Genomic DNA, 20,930 nt, shown 5'->3' with positions numbered 1-20,930 from the left:
TTGTTTGTGATGCATTGGCAAGAAAGTGCTTGATGTCTTTTGCTCTGGTTTGGATTTTTGAGTCCATTGTGGATTCCATATGCTATGTGTAGCATTTGTAGCCCACTATGACAAAGCCCTACGTCTAGCAGTTGACTCCATACTATTGGCCAAAGTAAGGTTTTTCTCAATTCAACTACTATTTAGTTGGCTTGCATGGTCTCCTACAAATGATTTGAAACGGATCAAAGGTGCAATCTCAAGGAAACTACAAAATGGGATGTGTACGCCAATCATTGCACCTATTGTATGGAGACTAACATGAAAAAAGAACAAGCCAAATGAAGCTTGGAAGTGAATATAGAAATCATGAGCAAGATCAAAAGTAGCTATAAAGATAGAACATTACAAATACAAATGGAATCATGTATTTGTCACACCGTGGAAGTCTCTTTAATTCATCTATGTCAAGTTATACGCATACATGTGGGTTAGCAAAGTAAGATGATGGGGATGCTAGCAACAACAATGGTGCTAGATAGGAAATGAATAGCAGCTTTATGCGTACAACTATGGGGTAGAATCCATGGCTTCTTCATCCTCCCTCATGTTGAGGTTGCTGCCACTCTCATTATGATATTACAAAATGAGAATATGAGAGAGAGAGAGAGAGAGAGAGAGAGAGAGAGAGAGAGAGAGAGAGAGATAGGTCCTTTTAGTCGGCCTTCAAGGACTATGGATGAACTCTAGCTTGCTCTAGACATTCGGAATGATGTATTTAAGGTATGGATAGTGGATGACCATGTGCTCCAAATAAGTGGCAAGCACATGAAAGAGGAGGTTGAGGGCATGGAACATTGGAGAGAGCCCAACGGAGCTTCATTATTTAGCAGTTTCAGCATATCTAGGAACATTGAGCTTGATAAGATCAATGCACCCATGGAGAATGAGGCGCATACAATCATCATCCCCAAAGTGTAGGATGCAGTCAAGCCTACCACTCATTAAAATATCAAGATAAATGCCAGAAAGCAAGAATAGACGTAATTTACTTAGTTTGGTGCACTTAGTTTTGAAAGGCAAAGCACATCTTGCTACTAAAAAACTATATTACAAATTTCCTTATAGAATTCAAGAGTGCTTAATACTATGTCAATTTTTGACAATAGTTGAAAACACTAGCTTGGTACTAGGCTTACTCTAACAATGACAATAGGAAAAAATAGATTATGTTTTGTTTTGATTAGTATACTTTAGTACACTTCTGTACTCATTAACAACCTTCCAAATTTGATCATTCTATGTCACATGGCAACAACCTCATCAACAATCACAAGTACTCTCTCTATTCCAAATTTTTCTCAATATCATCATGAAAAGGGTAGGTGGTATTAAGGTTCAAGACCTCAATATTGTGAAAAGTGAAAAGGGGTAGGTGAGGTCAAGAGGGTGCTTACCGTGCATAGGTTGAAGATGGTGCTTTAACGGATGCTACCAAAAAGAGATATTTATCGTACTTCTTGTTGCTCTTATTCTATATACCCAATAGAAGATGAATGATTAGCAATGGTTAGTACAAGATTTGATTCCAGATTAGCTAAATGATGGAGGGCCTTGGTGTGAATGTGGGCCCATTGATTACGAGGATCACGTTGATGATCAACTGATAAGTTGACATGGATTGCACCTATTGCACATGGAAACACTAAATAACTACACCAATGATTGCATTGGAGCATGTTAATGTATATTTGTAGCTGAAACTACCTCCATTTGGACTACTATGGCCATGATGAAATGCCATGGACTAGCACAGTTGAAGTGTTAATTGGCATGGAGTGTTGATGATGGTGACAAATGCCACTAATTGATAGCTATGTTGATGATGTGGCATGAAGGTAGCGGTTGATCCATGAGGCTTATAGTCAAGCTTGTTGGTGCTCACTATTTGATTTGTTGCGATTTGAACTATTGCACGTGGACCAATTGGATGAGTGGAGATGACCGTGCGCATTAATGATGCTGAGCTCACTGGAAGTCACTACAAAAGTTGTTGACTTGGATTTTATGCTTCAATGCACTTATGTATTTTTCACACCGTGAAGCTTGGAGTAGGAAAGCCTATTGACATGAAGCTCAAGTGGGCCTATGAGGCCGCTCGACTAGATTTGATGGTTTGGAGCATTGAATCTACTGCAAATGTTGCTGATGATTGGGCCACTTTTCACATTGAATCAGGCATTGACTAGGACTACCAATAGATGACATTGATTATACTATGTGAATTGGAATCTGATCTACCAACGATTCCCCATGCAGTGGAGCCGTCTTTCATGTTGCCAAGCCGAGCATTGTAGTATTGCTTGTGGAGCCACCTTTGCGAGTCTAGAGTAGGAACTAGGAGATTTTGGCTATGCTGACATGTCAATAGTAGTTGATTGATGGTTGCCCATGCTACTCTTTCTAATTAGTGCCATATATTGTTGTTGATGAGTGTGCAAGGTATTGCATGTGGATTGATGGTCTGCAAAAACTAGACGATTGTGACATGCTGATTTGCTGTGTATAGACGTCGTTTGTTGTTATTGTTTTGACTATCGAGAATAGTACTAATGATGCTGTTAAGGCTGAGTTTAGACGAGTAGCAATGGTAGAGATATATCAAAGGGGCATGCTTTTGACATGGCATCCCCCAAATGATTGAGACTCCCCTCCTCTTTCCACTTGGACCCACACTCTTTCTATCGATCCCTCCCCCTTAAAAGAGCCTTGGCTCTAAGAAAAAACGTTTCTTTACCTTCTCGTAGCACATTGTACCTCCGGCTTCATTGTTCACACAAACGAGGTGGAAGGCTGATCATGGTTTGTAGTGTTGCCACCTCCGTATGAACCCAGCCTAAGTATAGATTGATGATGGAGAACTTCTAATAATTCCCTGAAATTGTGTTAGATGTTGTTTTGATTGCTAAGATGGCTAATGAATTTGCAATGAGCATTGAGATGCTGTGGATGCTTCTAGGTAGTCACTTATGTTGATGACATGGACTGATGCCATGGACTGGAGCTGAAGCTTGAAGTAGAAGATTATGATTGTTATTGAGTTGGCATGTTGATGATGTCAAAGGAGCTTGCTCTATTATTGATGCAGATGCTACATTAGATCAAGTTGATCCATACAAGCATAGGAGGTTAGAAATGGCGCCAATTTAACTGTTGTTTGTGGCAGGATTTGTGAGTTTGCTGAGTTGACTGTTTGTTGCATTATGCTGAAATGGGAAGGAATGTAGGAGAGGAGAAGATAAAGATAATGATGGTTGAAACTCCTCTTCTTTAAGAAGGTAGGTAAGATGGAGTGAGATTAAGCCAAATTTAGAAAATAGATAGATAAAGAAGTAGGTGAGAATATATTTAATAGATTGACTTCTACAATAAGGAATCTCTCTCTCTCTCAATAAAGTAATAAGACAAGGTAGGTGAGCATAAAAGGAGAGAGCTAAAATGATGATATGGTAGGTGAGAAGATAGATGAGGAGGATAAGAGTAGGTGGAGAGGAGAGAAGATAAGGATGAGGATAAGATTTGTGGGCCTTAAGGTGGGTTTAGATCCTACTTCCACGCGATAAATAGACGATAAATATATGCTTGCTCAAATATAGTATATTTGACCAAGACCGAAGAGATAGCAATCACATACGATGATATTACCAACACAATAATATACTTCAATGTTTGTGCAAATATTATATTAGTGAAGCTCTTCTTACACGACAACTAATGAATATTACCACTTTTTACTCCAATATAGATATGAAATATTCAAACTTGATGTAGAAATACTCTTTGAAGTAAACCTTCTTGGGATGAAATCTTTGTTGTGAATCTCCACAATGAAAAGCACTTTCTTGTTGATGCAAAAACCTTGTTGTCGCTTAATAGAAACTCCTCCTTGAAGCTATTAATATAGAATCAACTTTGTGATGAAGAAATCTTTCAATAATTTGATGCAAACTCAATGAGTGAGAAAATCAAGATACAGATAATGCTTGTCCAACAAGAAGCCTATCATGAGTGCACTAAACTAAGCAATGCAACAATTAGATGAGGTGATTTCTAAGATGCATGCAAGAATCTATTAACCTAGGGCCAGCTCTAAGGTTGTAGATGATGGAGGATGCTAGGCCATCATGAGCTTGCTGTACAATGAGACAATAAGATGGAGAATGAATCACACGCTTGTATTGCTCACTTATATTGCACTAGCTAAGAGCACACACACACACACACACACACACACACACACACACACACACACACACACACACACACACAATAAAGTTGTGGATAAGATATGTTCTCTTACTAAAGTATCCTTCACATGTTCTAGATCTATCGATCCAGTTCTCCTAAATATCAAGATATTGTCTTCTTAGATATTCTCTAAGTATATGTTCATATGAGTACATCCCATCATTCTAACATTCCCCCTCTCTAGAAAAGGTTAATGGTATCTTCTAACAATAGGTTCATAGATCTTTCATTCTTAATTAGGATGCATCAATTACACCTTGATGTTAATGTGACCAAGGGAAGAGATATTCGTGCACCTACCTCTAATTCAGGTGATTGTAGGTAAATTTTCAATTTGATTTCCGTTTTTGCTTATTTTTCAATTATGTAAATTCATAATTGATTTGTTGTTCTTTCAGGTAAAAGGAAGACCAATGTTGCCAACCATCCATTCAAGGAAAGCATGCATGCTTTACCACTACACAACGTCACGAATGCTTCTATCTAACAATGATTATTTACTAAAGAGGATTTTTTTAGATGCCTATTCTTGCTTCATGTAGTTGTTATTAAACTTGCTTAATAGTCCACATCTTACTTGTGTGTAACTTTGGAGTGAACCTTTTCTTTTTTGTAATTGTAATCCATCTATATATGTTACACATGAAATAATTCCTTAATTCTTCTACAATTTATTGTTAGAAATGTGTTTTTAAAAAACATTTGAATTTTTTTGGGAAAATATGTTTGGTTCTCAAAGTTGTGCTTCGTGTAATTAAAATAATGCGATATTTTATTGATATATATATTGGTTTTTGATGCACAATGCATGTTAGAGGGTTCCTCTTCACTGGTTCAACAAAGGGCCCTTTTCTTGAACAAATGCAAAGTGAGCAAAGCATTGATGCCAATGGCACGAAGTGTGATTAGGGGGCCAAGCCAAGCTAACTAGTAGAGAGAGAGAGAGAGAGAGAGAGAGAGAGAGAGAGAGAGTCACTCTTGAAGGACTTGTATGCTTTAAGTATTCAACCACTAAGGTTTGTAAGGAATTTCTCAATTGCGAAGAGCTTATATTTGTATTCAACCAATAAGATTTGTGAGAAATATCTCATTTCACATTCAGAACAGACCACACTCACTTATGAAGGAACTATTATTAATGCTTTAGGTATTCGACCAATAATGTTTGTGAGGAATTTCTAATTTCACATTCAGAAAAGACCACACTTACTTCTATGCTTTAGGTATTCAACCAATAAGGTTTGTGGGGAATTTCTTGTTTCACGTTCATGGAAGATTGTGAAGAACTTATATTAATACTTTATGCATTCAACCAATGAAGTTTGTTAGGAATTTCTCATGTGGCTTTCGAAAGAAAAGAAACTTAGGCATCAGGTGGGAAAATTGAGCACAAGGTCGGTCCCCTTACAACAAGGACGTGGCTGTAGCAAAAGATAAATAGGGAGTTCTTAGGCGTAGGTATACGTAGGCCTTTCCTTCCTTAAGCAGTCTTATTTCAAGGGACAGTCATGGAGAAAATGGACGAGGTGAAGGACAAGGTCAAAGGCTTCGTTAAGAAGCTCAATAACCCATTCGCTCCCTCTGCCAGATTCAAAGGAGAAGGCCATCGATTGGGGAATGCCCAAATCAACAGCTCAGGATCAAATGGGCCTGAGGATTGGAGAAGATCACAGCAAGAAAGATGGGAGAGAGCCAGAGAGAGATCTGGTTATGGTGGTCCCAATAAGGACAAGAAGCCTGCTAGCGGTCCAATGCCACAGGCTTCTAGCAGTGACAGACCCCTGCCTCTGGAGGAGAGCAGCAAACCCTTGCAAGAGAGCACCAATAAAGCTTCAAGCTTGCTGAACCCCGGCTATGCCCCCCCCAGCGATGCTGCAGCGAGCACGACTTTTCTCCGCCAGGAGGAACTACGTCCCCCCCAAGAGAACAGTAACAGGCCTGCAGGCGCTGGGGACCTAGCCCCTCCATCAGTGGAGCCTCCGAACTTGCAGATGGTCGATGCGTCTTATGAACCAGGCATCTCTAAAGCCCTGCAAGACCAAAGTATTAGCGGTGCTTTTCCTGAGGTTGTAACCACTGCTCGAGATGAGCGGCCCGAAAGGACGAGCACATTTGATCCATTTAGTTCACACATTGCATCGACAGCTTCTGGAAGGAACCATGGAGAATTGCAGATGTTCCAATGCCCTGTGTGTGGCAAGTGGTGGAAATCTGAAAATGAAATCAATGCCCATGTGGATGAGTGTCTGAATCAGGAATCACAAAATATGGACCACATTCCACCTGATGGTGATAGTGGGCAAGAACAAGTCAGGACTGCACTTGAAGTCCTTCTGTCTGGAGGTCCTTCCAGCGATGCTCTGGGTGTCATGTCTCGGATACTGCGAAACATCACGAATAGTCCAGAAACAGAGAAGTTTAGAAAAATTAGGTTGAGTAATCCTAAAATACACGAATCAATCGGAATGGCCCTTGGTGGAGTGGAATTGCTAGAGGCTGTAGGATTCAGCCTACAGACTGAAGGAGACGAGGTTTGGGCTATCATGGAGTTGCCATCTGCACATCAAATCAAAGCCATGAACTGTGTGATTGCTGAGCTAGAGATCCACATGCAGGTGCCTGGGTCAGCTAAGAATTCAGAGAATGGGGAGAATGGTGAGAACAGTAAGGAGACAAAGAGTATACAGAGAAAGGTGGACAGAAAGGTATTTTTAATGTCTGTACTGTCTTGTTTTTGCTCCTTATTGTGCTTGTATCTTAATCTTGACTAGTTGGCTGGAGCTTTTACAAGTCTTGGCATGGAAATGAAAACTGAGCTGAGATGAACCAACAAACCATAAGGAAATGTCTTCGTCTCTCCTTTTGACCAGCAATCAATGCAAAAACTAATCCCAAAAGTAACCATAAATGGTTCTCAAACTGATCAAAAACTGAGCCGAAACTGATCAGAATTTTTATCTCAAAACCGAGGCTAGTGCTTATGTCAAACTGATCATAAATTGATGCATACTGAACCGTGTTGAACAGTGAGATAGAGTGAGAGTGAGTCGACGGATAGGTGTGTACCAGTGTGGTACACACAAAGAATAAAAGAATGTATTTATACTTAGGGTACAGTACACTTGCACCCACTAGGGTGAGTTCACATGTGTGAAGTAATATATACACGGGAGAGCGCGTAAAGGGCCTTTACACCCAACAACCTCCCACTTAAAGGTCCGAAGCGAACCTTTAACCAATTCCCATAAGTCTGATGCAATGCTCATGTGGAGTCTTTGCTAGACTTTTAGTGAGAACATATGCAGGGTTATCCTGTGATTTGATCTTAGTCAAGGTGACTAGACCATCATCCAGAACTTGCCTGATAAAATGATATTGAACATCAAGATGTTTGGTACATGCATGAAACATGGCATTCTTAGCTAGACATACAGTGCTCTGGCTATCACATCTAAGTACAGGTGTTTTGGTGGGCAGCCCAAAATCCTTGACCAAACGACTAAGCCAAACTGCTTCTTTTGAAGCTTCAGTGGTTGAAATATATTCAGCCTCAGTGGTAGAGAGTGCTACTATTTTTTGCAATCTAGAGCACCAAGAAACCACCCCACCAGTCATGGTAAAGATGTACCCGCTAGTAGACTTGCAAGTATCCAAGTCACCTGCCATGTTTGCATCACAATACCCCTGCAGATCTAATGTACCCTTGCCATAGCAAATACATTTTCTTTGTGTGCCCTTAAGGTACCGTAAGATACATTTCACTGCTTCCCAATGTGCTTTGCCAGGATTTGACATTAACCTACTTACAACTCCCATTGCATAAGCAATGTCAGGTCTAATGGCAACCATAGCATACATGAGTGAACCACAAGCTGAAGCGTAAGGAACACCCTTCATAGTATTGGTTGCCTTATCATCTTTTTGACAATCTGCTTTGCTAAGCTTAAGATAAGGTGGAAAAGGTACACCAAGAGGCTTAGTATCAACCATAGAAAAACGATCAAGTACTTTGTTGATGTACTTTTCTTGTGAGAGAAATAAGAGCTGTTGCTCTCTATCTCATGCGACACACATGCTCAAAATATGTTCAACTGCACCCAAATCCTTCATGGAAAAGACTGAATTCAATTATTTTTTCAATGCATTAATCTGGCTTTTATGCTTATCAGCAATAAGCATATCATCCACATAAAGCACAAATATAATAAGGCTTCCATAATCAGCCTTCTTAATATATAAGTAGTGATCTGCATTGCTCCTTTTAAATCTATGTGAGAGCATGAAGGCATCAAACTTTTTATATCATTGTCTAGGAATCTATTTCAAACCATACAAGATTCTCTTAAGCTTACACACCAAATGCTCCTTTCCTTGTATAACAAAGCCTTTGGGCTGTTTCATGTATAGCTCTTCTTTCAGATCACCATGTAGAAATGCAGTTCAAACATCCATTTGATCAAGTTCAAGATCCATAGATGCCACAATGGCAAATACCACTTGAAGAGTGGTCATTTCGACAACAGGAGAAAACACTTCTTGAAAATCAATGCATTCCTTTTGTGTATAGCCCTTAGCCACAAGTTTGACTTTGTATTTGGGCTTGCCATCTACACATTTGATTTTATAGACCCATTAGTTAGGAATGGCTTTCCTATTCTTAGGCAATGTAACCAAATCCCAAGTATCATTCTAATACAATGACTTCATTTCTTCTTACATAGCTAGCTCCCACTTTTTCTTTAATTCACATGATAACGTAAGAGGCTCACCTTCATCTGTGAGCAAAAATGCAGTCCAAAGAAGGATTAAATCTTTGTATAGGTCGTCTGACACGTGTAGACCTTCTTACCCAATGATCAGTGTTATCAGGTAATGGATCCACATCCAAGGGAATGTCAATGACCTCATTGTTTGGCTGCTGAACTGCATGTTCAGGTTGCTGTAATACAATTTTAGGCCGCTGTAATTCATTTTCAGTATGCTGATTTTGGTGCTCAAGTTGATGTTCAGCATTCCCCTGTTGCCCATTTTCATTTGGCTCAATAATGATACATTGATTGTCATAATTAGCATCAAAAGGAGCTGAATTTTCAGTGGCTGATGGCTGCTTAAGTAACTGATTATGTTGAAATTTAACTTTCTTTTTGTCTAAGTCATGAGATGTGACATTTTTCAGCAGCTTTGACTCATTGAATACCATATCCTGGCTACGTAGCACCTTTTTCATGCTTGGAACCCAAACTCTATAGCCCATTTCACCTTCATCTCCACAACCCATGAATATGCCTCTATGAGATTTATGTCAAGTTTGGTTTTGCTATTAACAGGTACATGTACATAGCATTCGCAGCCAAAGACTCTTAAGTGGTCATATGAAGCATCAACCTATTAAAGAAGTATGTACCTGATCCTAACCATGTACTTGATGACCAACAAGTTGTAATGCCTAGTCAAGGAGTCCTTGAACTAAGGCTTAAAAGGATCTTAGATGTTAGGGAGAGACAACTGAGATCCAGAACCTTGAGAGAATGCCTTGTCCAGTGGAAAGATTATCCCGAAGAGGATGCCACTTGGATAGATGAAAGCACTCTCAACCATCAATATCCCCAGTTTGTCTCAAGATGAGGACATCTCAATTCATCCAAGGAGGAGAGAATGTAATATTCTCCAATCTAACTACACCTTTTTTTATTATTTCCCTTATCCCCCCAGCCGACGGTCGTGTTGGAGGGGGAGGGGAATAGAAGTTTTAATCAAGCTTCTCAATGGAAGGTGTTGCATTAGTAGCTTGTGAGATTGCTTGGTTGTTAAAGTTGTTGACATATTTGGGTATGTTGATAGACGTTTCAATCACATTGTATTGTGACAATATGAGTAGTGTAGTTCTGGCTACGAATCCTATGTATCATGCCAAAATAAAACACATAGAGGTACACTATCACTTGATACGAGAGATGGTACTTACAGGGCAAATAGATCTCTTGCATGTCAAAACCTTGTCCTTGAAAGTGAGAAACTAAACGTTGTCTAGAAGGAAATTTGTTGATGATTATCGAATTCGATATAGTTAGTTGAGAAAACACATACAATATAAAATCATAGAATATGCACATCATGTATGAAACGACAAGACGAAAGTACAACATAACAAATCGTATGTAGAAGGTACACTGTAAGGAAAGAGGTTTAGTTCAAAAAACATACTCCAAAAGAAAGAGACCCAAGATAGATGAAACATAGACAAGAATAAAGCAACCCAAGATAGACAAAACGTGTGAGAGAATAAATCGGTCTAACATAAACGAGAAATATGAACAACACTCAAAACGTTGTCGCTTACTTTTTGGCCAAGAATTGATGATGATCCGGCTTATTTTGGCAGAAACACAAAAATGAAAGAGTGAGTAATCGTGACGAAACATGTGACATAGAAGTCTGCACGAAAAGCTATTGTCTTGTTTGTTTTCCTGTTTCAAGTCCAATTTACCTAAACTTACATAAATTTTGACATAGAACTCCAAATTGAGCATAGATTTGATAGGAAGAAAGCTTAGATTTGATAGGAAGAAAGCTTGTGAGTCCTAGCTCATGACAAAAACTTTTCCAAATAGAAACTTTTGGCGTGTCCAAGCAAGGCATATCTACAATTCAACATATCTGCAATCTAAATGATGATCGAGTGAACTTCTTCTATGCTTAATATTCATAGCATAAGTTTCTCATAGCATACACAATACATCAAATTTAAGCATGAAAAGAACCGGTTTTAAGTGTCTCTTTCCAAAATGATTGCGAGAGATTAGCTATGGATATCATGCACCGAATCTTTTCACATAACGTGCGATTCATTCGCTCAGCCACACCATTAGATGATGGATTGTAAGGAGCTGTAAGCTCTCGTTTAATCCCATTTTCATCACAAAACTTATTGAATTCTTTAGATACATACTCTTCCCCATTATCTGTTCTTATGCATTTTAACTTTAGGCTCTTTTGAGTATTAACCAATGCATAAAATCTTTTAAAAGCATCCAATGCCTCACTTTTTCGCTTAAGCAAGTAGACCCATAGCTTTCTAGAATGGTCATCAATAAAAGGCACAAAATAATGGAAACCACTATGAGTTTTTATTGGCATGGTGCAAACATTAGAATGGACTAAATCCAAGATACATGCCTTCTTAGAGGCTCCATGAGAGTATGGACTCTTTACATGTTTACCAAGAGCACAATCATCACAAAAGTCAAGCTTTGAGTTTTTCACATCAACTCTTTCAAGTGAAGAGTGCTTGCAAACCCTTTTGGCTCATGTGTCCAAGATGCTTGTGCCATAACTCCTTGTGTGACTGTACTTTAGCAACTGCAATAAACTTTCCGGGAAGTGCCTTGCAATAGAGATAATACAGAGTCCCCTTTTTACCACCTCTAGTGACTAGTATAGATCCTTTCTGTATTTTCCTCATACTACCACCAAAAGTAGTGAAGTACCCTTTGTTGTCTAGCTGCCTAACAGAAAACAAGCTCTTCTTGATGCCATGTACATACTTAACATCATGAAGAATCAATTCCTGACCATTTTCTAGAGCCACGTGTATGGTGCCCATTCCTTCAATATCACATGCATGATTGTTGCCAAGGTGGACTTTTTCAAGATTACCTTCTACATTTGCATAAGTAGAAAAATACTCCAAAGATGGAGTTACATGAAAAGAAGCACCGCTGTCAACAATCCACGATTGTGACAAACCATCATGAGCTGATAATAAAGCATCTATCACATCTGTTTTAGTGATATACATGTCCTCCACTGTCATGGCAAGTGGATCTAAAAATGCAACCAGCAAATCGGCATCTTTATCATCTTCTATTTTCTCAATAACAACATTAGATACTACATTTGCTTTTTCTATCTCTTTAGGGACAGAGCTGCCATCCTTGTCATTCTTTTTGCCTTTTGCATTAGCCTGCTTCTTACGTTCTGGTTCCTTTTTAAAGTATTTGCAATCGGGCTTTGTATGCCCTTTGTGACCACATTGATAACAAGTTACATCTTGCTGTTTTTCCTTGCTTTTGTTGCGAATTTTGTTTTTATTTATAACATTATATATTTTTTCAGTTCTTCCTCTTACATTGTAGGCTGATCCATGTTTTTCCCACTTGCCTCGCGTCTAATCTCTTCATTGAGAATAGAACCACGCATACCATCAAATGTCAAGTTCGGGTTATTGCCCAATGACACAACCAATGGTTCCTATGAATCGGACAAGGTCATAAGCAAGAAGATAGCCCTCAATTTAGGATCAAAAGCTGGCAAACCTGCGTCCTGTAACTAACTCAAAATACCAGTGAAAGTATTCAAATGCTGTGAGGCAGGCTTGGACTCATCAAGCTTCAAGTCGACCAACTTCCGCATGAGATGTACTTGATTGACAGGAGTTGTATTCTCATAAGGAGCCTTGAGTTTCTCCAAACTACATAGGCAGTATCTGTGGACGAGTCTGTCGTGAGCTGAGCTGAGAGTGCATATGCGAAGAGTTGAGAGCAGTAGAGAGTGAGAGAGTAAGCACAACAAAATGGGTGTTCGGTATAATGACGAATGTACCACATTTTAGGTTTTGAATATATATGAAGTACAAAGTGTAAGGGTGCGTTCACATCCGGACACAATAAAAGGCATAGTCACCCTTTATTCCCAACGACCCACCTAAAGACAACGTGCCTGAAGGTAGAGGAAAGAATCAGCTAAGTCTATGTATGTACAAAGTTGAAAGACACATATACTATCCAACCCCCATCATCTGGTGGCAATGAGCAAACCGCTTGGCTGGGAGACCCTTCGTGAGGTCTACATGATTATCATCTATATGTACCTTGACAAGCTCAATGCCTTTGTTGTCAAGTACATCCCTGATGAAGTGATACTTCACTTGTATATGCTTTGTCTTTGCATGAAAGACAGGATTCCGTGCTAGCATGATAGCACTCTGACTGTCACAGTGGAGGATAGAAATCTCTGTAATCTCAAACTCTCTCACCAGACGTGAAAGCCATAAAGTCTCTTTGCATGCCTCTGTGGCAGCCACATATTCTGCCTTTATAGTAGACAGTGCAATACACTTTTGCAGCCTAGATATCCGAGAGATTGCTTCTCCTGTAAACATAAACACATATCCTGAAGTAGATTTCCTGCAGTCAGGATGGCCAGCATAGTCTGTATCCATGAAACCAACAACAGATGACTTCTGCTTACCAAAGCAGATACATAAATCCTTTGTGCCCTTAAGGTATCTTATGATATCCTTCACTGCTTTCCAATGCTTTTTGCCAGGATATGCCATGTATCTGTTAACCACTCCCACCGCAAATGCAATGTCAGGACGTGTAGTAACCATAGCACACATCTAGCTACCAACAACTGAAGCATAGGGTATCTTGGCCATTTCAGTCTTCCCATCATCTGATGTAGGGCTGTCATCTGCACTAAGTTTCACATATGGAGGCAATGGTACACTGATAACTTTTCCCCCCTCCATATTGAAACGTTGCAGAACTTTGGTAATATACTCCTGCTGTGACAGACAAAGAAGACCCTTTGATCTGTCTCGGAGTATACGCATGTCAAGAATGTGATTTGCCTCACCAAGATCTTTCATATCAAAGCTATTGTGTAGACTCTGCTTCAAGGAGTCCAAGGCATGAATATTTGCCTGCAATTAGCATATCATACACATACAATTCCAAGAGAATAAGGCTGCCATTTGTTGCCTTTTTGGTATATAAGCAGTGATCAATTTGAGAACTATGAAATCCCTGAGATTGCATGAATGTATCAAATTTGTGATACTATTCGCGTGGTGCCTACTTTAGCCCATACAAACTTTTGTTGAGTTTACATACCATGTGCTATTTTCCCTTTGCAACAAAACCATCAGGCTGCTGCATATAGATTTTCTCATGCAGATCACCATGTAAAAAGGCTTTTTACATCCATCTGTATGAGTTCCATGTCCTCAGATGCAACCGCTTCCCAAGATGGTTCGTAAAGTAGTCATTTTGACTACAGGAGAAAAGATTTCATCAAAATCAATTCCATGTTCTTGCTTGTACCCTTTAGCAACCAAGCGTGCCTTGTACTTGGACAAAGAACCAGAAGTGACTTTCATTTTGTAAACCCATTTGCAGGGTAGCACTTTTTGTTCTTTTGGCAAAAGTTCCAAATCCCAAGTGCCATTCTTCATGAGAGATTCCATCTCTGATAGCATTGTTTTTTGCCATTTCTTACTATCTTATTTATCCATTGCTTCCTGGAAGCATGACGGTTCATCACAATCTGTTAACATGACATAATTAGCCACATAGTTTACTCCATGAACAAATCTACTTGGCTGTTTTTGCACTCTGATCGACCTACGGACCCAGTGGTCAATATTTGCTGGCTGTTTATGTAAGAAGCTGGGAATAAGGATTTAATGTAAATAATATTGATATTATACCATGTCACACTGACATTAGTATAAAAGGAGAGGACATGTAATTTTTCATATCTTTTTGACACATTAATACAATTACAGTCCTTCTCTCCCATCTTGCTCACAGCTTCTATGGCTTCTTTCTCTTTCTTGTCTTTCTCTCTCCAAATCTAGTCTTTCTCTCTCCTCGTCACTCTTCTCTCTCTTCTTGCAGTCTTTCTCTCTTCTGCAGTCTTCTCTCTTCTCTTTCTCTCTCCCTAGTTCACTCTCTGACAAGTGGTATCAGAGCATTGGTCTTGGATCCATTCTTTTTCTTCTATTTTTAGTCCTATTTTCCTCTATCAAAATCAATTTCAGACAAAAATGGTACAAGACAGTGACTAGTAGAGTGCTGCAAATCTACAGTTAGTAAGAGACTACATCTGGAGATATTCAAGATCAGATATGGCGGAGGATGGTTAAAGTGACAAGTCGTCATAAAATTTCATGCAAAATTAGAGGTAATTAGGGTAAAGGAGAGTTAACCAGGCTTAGTTTGGGAACAAACTGTGGTTACTTTGAAAAGAGGGAGTTCTCTTTCCTCTTTCTTGGAGTTTCTTGCAGGTTTCATGGAAGTTCATCAGCAAGATGTGCTCATATCTCTCAGACCTTTGATTTTCTTGGCCAAGCACCGACTGGAATAGCTTCCTTGCTTCAATACCTATAGGATGACTACTTACTTGCTTTAGATTGGCTCAGCAATGGAGCCAGGAACAGCTCCGAAAATTGCGGCGCAATTTTCGGGCTGATTCCAGCCTGTTTCTTGCATTTGATACTTCATCTCCAGCCCTTGGCACTCTCCTTGATCTTTGGCAAGTGAAAACCATCAGTGAAATTAAAGGATTGAACTCTATTCAAGATTCTTCAGCCCTCCCCTAAACCCTAGATGAACAGTCCATGGCAGCCATGAAAGTTTCAGTCCAAGCTCTTATTCTTCAACAATTTCTTGAAGATTCTTCATCTTTTCAACCTGTGGGATCATTTCAGTAAGGATTCTTCAACAAATTGCAAGGATTAAGCACGAATGGTCAAAGATTGAATGAAGCTCAAGAGCTTCCATGGAGCCAAAAATTTGGGGGAAACGGGTTTAATACTTCAATTTCAAGCATTTGAAGCTTCAAGGTTGTTCTTAAGCACTGAATACACAAGCCTTGGGGATTATTTTGGCAACATTGGACCACCGGAGACTTTATCAAGCATATGAAGATTGATCAAGTCATCATCAACCATGTCAAAGGTACTCTTCTTCAATTCTTAATCTCTCTCATTAATCCAATTGCTGAGCTTAATCCATTTGATTGAGAGATTAAAGAATTGAATAATATCCATCAAATTTCAGCCAATCTTTGCTTTCATGTAATGCAATGCTTGCTCTATGCATACTAGTTCTAATCAATGAATTAGAGGCTTCAATCTGAAATTTCCAGCATAACACTTTAATCCAATTGATTGAATCTATTGATTGATGAATTTGTTCTCTCTAATCCATTGATTGGCTGAATTCTTTTACCCAAGCTGAAATATTGTAAAAGGGTAAGTACTAGCAATCAGTGAGTCACTGAATTGCATTGGTAAGACCTTTCCCTTATCCAAACTTTTAAGATTCCATTCAATTGCATCTCATAAAAGGCTGAATGAATATTTTAGAAATGCATCTCATGCTGATTGATTAGATTAGTAAGCTATTGCCATGTTGATATACCCATCGAGGAAAAAGGTGGATGCCGGGGAAGATAGTGGGACAAAATAGAGGTGGCTCTCCCTTATTGTCAAAGATCCAGAAGGGGTGCAGCCAACCGACCCGGGAGGAACTTTGCCCACCTACCGGTGATTCGGAGCCCGTGTAGGGAGCCTGTCATGCCATTTTATCCCTCACATAGGTACAACGAGTGGAGAATTGAAGACTGAAGACTTTCCAAAGGCTCAAGTACCTACAAGTTCAAAACAAGGTAAAACAGGGAATTTACAGGGCGTTTACAAGTGGTTACAAGTACACCCTTCATTACTGAAGTACAGGTGCAGGTATTACAGGGTACCCACAGGTCCTATTCAGCCTTCTACAGGGTTTGGTAACCATTTGGGATTACTATCTTGCGTTACAGGGTCAAAACAGGGCACTTACAGGTTTAGACAAGGTGTAGGTCTGGACAGTTCAGACTCAGAAATTGAGCTACAGAATTTTCTGTCCTAAATCTGTTATAGCGTGCTATAGCTCATCTCGAAGAGGGCGCTCTTGGCTTCGATTTGAACTAAAAAGTTTTGAAATCGGAGTTCCCTAGCAAAAGTTATAGCCCTTTTTCTGACAGGGGGTACTGCAGGACTACACTCTTATGGCAGGACATAAGGGTAAAAATAAGGTCCAGGAAGATTATGCTCAGCAAATCAGGGATTCCATGTTGGATAATACACCTTAAGAGAGCCCCGAAGAGCCTCAACAACAAGGGGAAGTTAGTATACTAAATAATACCTTGTGCATCCATGAACAAAGACATAGGGAACGACATGAGGCCATATTATCAAGAATGGAGCAAATGGTTTTGTCTACTGATCAAACGAAGTCTTTCATTGAGAAGTTGGTGGATTCAACGACTCAAACAAAGGCTTCTATTGATAAGTTGGTGGAATCTAACGCTCAACTTATGGCACAATTCTCCCAATGGATGCAAATGCAAATGGGATCAAAAGAAGCTAAGGAGAAAGCTTATTCAAACAGTGAGCCTTCAGTCCCACTTCAGGCATCTAACTAAAATGGTCATGGACATGGGATTATTGGAAGAAGAGGCATCCCAAATAGCCAGTATGAAGTAGGAGAGGCTTCAAATGGCATGATGACTATTTGGGCAATTTGAATGGAGCTAATTCTCAAGCTTTTGGGCTGAATACTCAAATTTCTAGGGGTTCTCTACTAACAGGAAAATTACATAGTGGTTCTCAGCCACCTGTTGGGAGATTTCCGTCTCAATTTGGGGGTTTCATACATGGTATTCATGATCAGCCTATTTTGGGACAGCAATCATTTCATAAAAGAGAGCTAAAGGACAAGATTATTCTAGCTAAATTTAATGGTCAATCATCTTCACCATCTAATTTAGAGGAGTGGACCTCTAAGATGGAATCCTACTTTGACATATTTCCTAAAACTGATGATATGAAGATTCATTTTGCTTCCTTGCATTTGGAGGGATTTGCCCATACTTGGTGGAGGTATATAAAAAAAGAAAACATACTTGTAGAGAATTGGAAAGCTTTCAAGGCACTTATGGCTGAAGTATTTGTCTCCCCTCTTGAAAAAGAGAAATTGGCACGGAGATGGTATGGTTTGGAACAAAGAGGCCTAAGTGTAAGAGAGTACACTAACCAATTTCTCAACCTAACCATGTATGTGGAAAGCATCAGTGATGAGGCTAAGCTCCACAAGTATATGTATGGTTTAGAGCCATCTTTATCAGCTGATGTCATGGCACAAAATCCTACTTTCCTCTTTAAGGCTATTGAGTTTGCGGAGCGCTATGGAAGAAAGTATAGAAGAGAAACTTCATTTCAGCCTGGTTTTGGACAGCCAAGGACTGTTTTTAAGCAGGGGCAAGTTGGTAACACTTATGGCAGCAATCATGTGCCAAATGGGAGCTTACGGGTACCGACTTATCCTCCATTCAATGCTTTTAGACCTCAAAGTAATTTCAGGACAGCAAACAATCCAAGAGTTGACTTCAAACAAGGGGACAGCAAGCCTAAATCTATTTCAGCCAATACGAATCCTAAATCAATTCCTATGGATCTTTATAAAGAAAGAGTGGAGAAAGGCTTATGTTTCAAGTGTAGGGAAAAGTATACACCTGATCATGCCTCAAAGTGTGTATATAAAAATGTCAAACCCAAGCTTTAGAGTATGTTAGTTTTTGAGGATTTTGAAGATGACATGGATGAAGCTAATGCAATTGTACTTAATGCTGAAAATGAAGATCTTGAGGAAGAAGTTGGACAAGAGTATTTCTATGATCCAGCCGACTCTTTTCCTTTTGATCCAGGTGGAAGTGTTCCGTTTGATCGAGGTGGGACTTGTTATGAGCCACTTTCTGCCACTAATTGTTCTATTTCTATGGATGCTTGGACAGGATCTAAGAGCCCTAATACACTCTGTATGAAGGGAAGCATATGTGGAAAGCTAGTGTTCATTCTGATAGACAGTGGCAGTACTCATAGTTTTGTAAATAAGTCCATCATGGACAAGTTGAATTGTATTCCCACAGATTTACAGCAGCCCATTAGAGTTCAAGTGGCCAATGGTGAAGAGGAAATCAGCACACAAATATGCCCATAGGTTTCTTTACAGTTGGCTGAAAATTTTGAAGCAAAAGTAAACCTGATCACTTTGGAAATGGGGCCTATAGACACTGTACTCGGTTGTGATTGGTTGATGGCATTAGGCAGGATCACTATGGATTTCTCACAATTGTATATGGAGTTTATCTTCAATGGACAGCTTATCCATTTACAGGGAATTCCTAGTAGATTAGATTTTCAGCTTATTACCATTCAACAACTCAAAAGGGAGTACAAGAGGCGCTCACAAATATTTGTTTTGCATTTGAATAAAAAAATGCAAGATCAACCCAATAATTCAGCAAACCATCCAGCCTTGACAGCTTTTCTTGAGGAATATAGAGATTTGTTTGAGGTACCTACTTTATTGCCTCCCAAGAGAGCAGTAGATCACCCCATTGATTTGGAGCCCAACTCAAAGACAATCAATAAGCCACCTTACAGATTATCAAAGTGTAAACGAGAGGAAGTAACTAAGCAAATCAAGGAACTTCTTGAGATGGGATTCATTGAACCAAGTTCTTCACCTTATGCATCTCCAGTCTTGTTAGTAAAAAAGAAAGATGGATCTTTCAGAATGTGCATTGACTACAGGGATCTTAATAAGATCACAGTGAAGAACAAGTATCTGATACCCAGGATTGATGATTTGCTTGATGAGCTTAAGGGGGCTCGATTTTTTACGAAGATTGATTTGAGGTCAAGGTATTATCAGATTTGCATGCGAGAGGGTGATGAAGTCAAGACTGCTTTCAGGACTGATCGTGGGCTCTATCATTTCTTAGTGATGCCATTTGGGCTTACAAATGCTCCAGCTATCTTCCAAAGCCTGATGAATAAGATTTTACAGCCTTTCCTATTTCAGTTTGTCTTGGTGTTCTTTGATGGCATTTTGATCTACAGTAAGACTTTACAGGATCACTTGGCACATATGAGGAGGGTTTTTGATGTATTGAGATATCACAGGCTTTTTGCTAAGGAGAAGAAGTGTTCTTTCATGCAGACTGAAGTGGAATACTTGGGACATATTGTCAGTGAAAAAGGAATACAGGCTGATTCTAAGAAGGTGCAATGCATAAAAGATTGGCCAACACCTACTACTACTACCTCTCTTAGATGATTTCTTGGTTTATCTTCATTCTATCGCCAATTTATTAACCATTATGTGGCCATTGCATCTCCTTTGACTGATAGGTTGAAGAAGGAGGCTTTCTTTTGGGATGCTCTTGTAGATAGCAGCTTCAACCAGTTAAAGGAACTCCTTACCTCTGCTCCTATCTTAGTATGCCCGGACTTTTTCAAATAATTTACTATACAGTGTGATGCTAGTGGCCGTGGCATTGGGGCTGTTTTGCTACAGGAGCATGGAGTGATTGCCTTTGAGAGCCGTAAGCTTACAGATAAAGAAATGGCCATGAATGTTTATGACCAGGAGATGCTGGCTATCTTGCATGCAATTAAGAAGTGACACCATTACTTGTATGGCAGCCGATTCAGAGTACACAGTGATCACAGGGTACTTAAGTATTTCCTTACTCAGTCCAATCTTACTCTAAAGCAACGTCGTTGGGTAGCTATATTACAGAATTATGATTTTGACATCAATCATACAAGGGGCAAAGATAATATAGTGGCTGCTTCTCTTTCTCGTATGTGAGCTTGCAAAGTTTCAGCGATGACAGAATTGCATAATGATTGGATTGAAGAATTACAGGAGGCTTATCTTCTGGATGAAGAATTCAGCCATATTTTTCAGAAATTACAGCAAGGTCTTATGGAAGAAAACTCGCATTACCAGTTTAAAAATGGCTTT

The 20,930-nt window shown here is 39.4% G+C and overlaps 1 protein-coding gene across 2 annotated transcripts in view; it reads left to right on the top strand.

Moving 5' to 3' along the window:
- Positions 1-5,706: 5,706 nt before the first annotated feature.
- The window catches only part of PUX2 (plant UBX domain-containing protein 2), a 74,707-nt gene continuing 59,483 nt past the window's right edge, over positions 5,707-20,930 (top strand). The window contains exon 1 of one of the 2 annotated variants that reach the window (XM_087672656.1): positions 5,707-6,992. In XM_087672656.1, the coding sequence (XP_087528782.1) occupies positions 5,796-6,992 (1,197 nt within the window). In that variant the 5' untranslated portion in view covers positions 5,707-5,795. The remainder of the gene's footprint in view (positions 6,993-20,930) is intronic. The other variant, XM_087672655.1, reaches the window with a different exon arrangement.

The sequence above is a fragment of the Lygodium microphyllum genome, chromosome 30 (genome assembly GCF_053477565.2).
Source record: "Lygodium microphyllum isolate KBCC chromosome 30, Lygodium_microphyllum_v1.1.10, whole genome shotgun sequence".
Taxonomy (NCBI): domain Eukaryota; kingdom Viridiplantae; phylum Streptophyta; class Polypodiopsida; order Schizaeales; family Lygodiaceae; genus Lygodium; species Lygodium microphyllum.
This window is presented reverse-complemented; position numbering and strand designations above follow the sequence as displayed.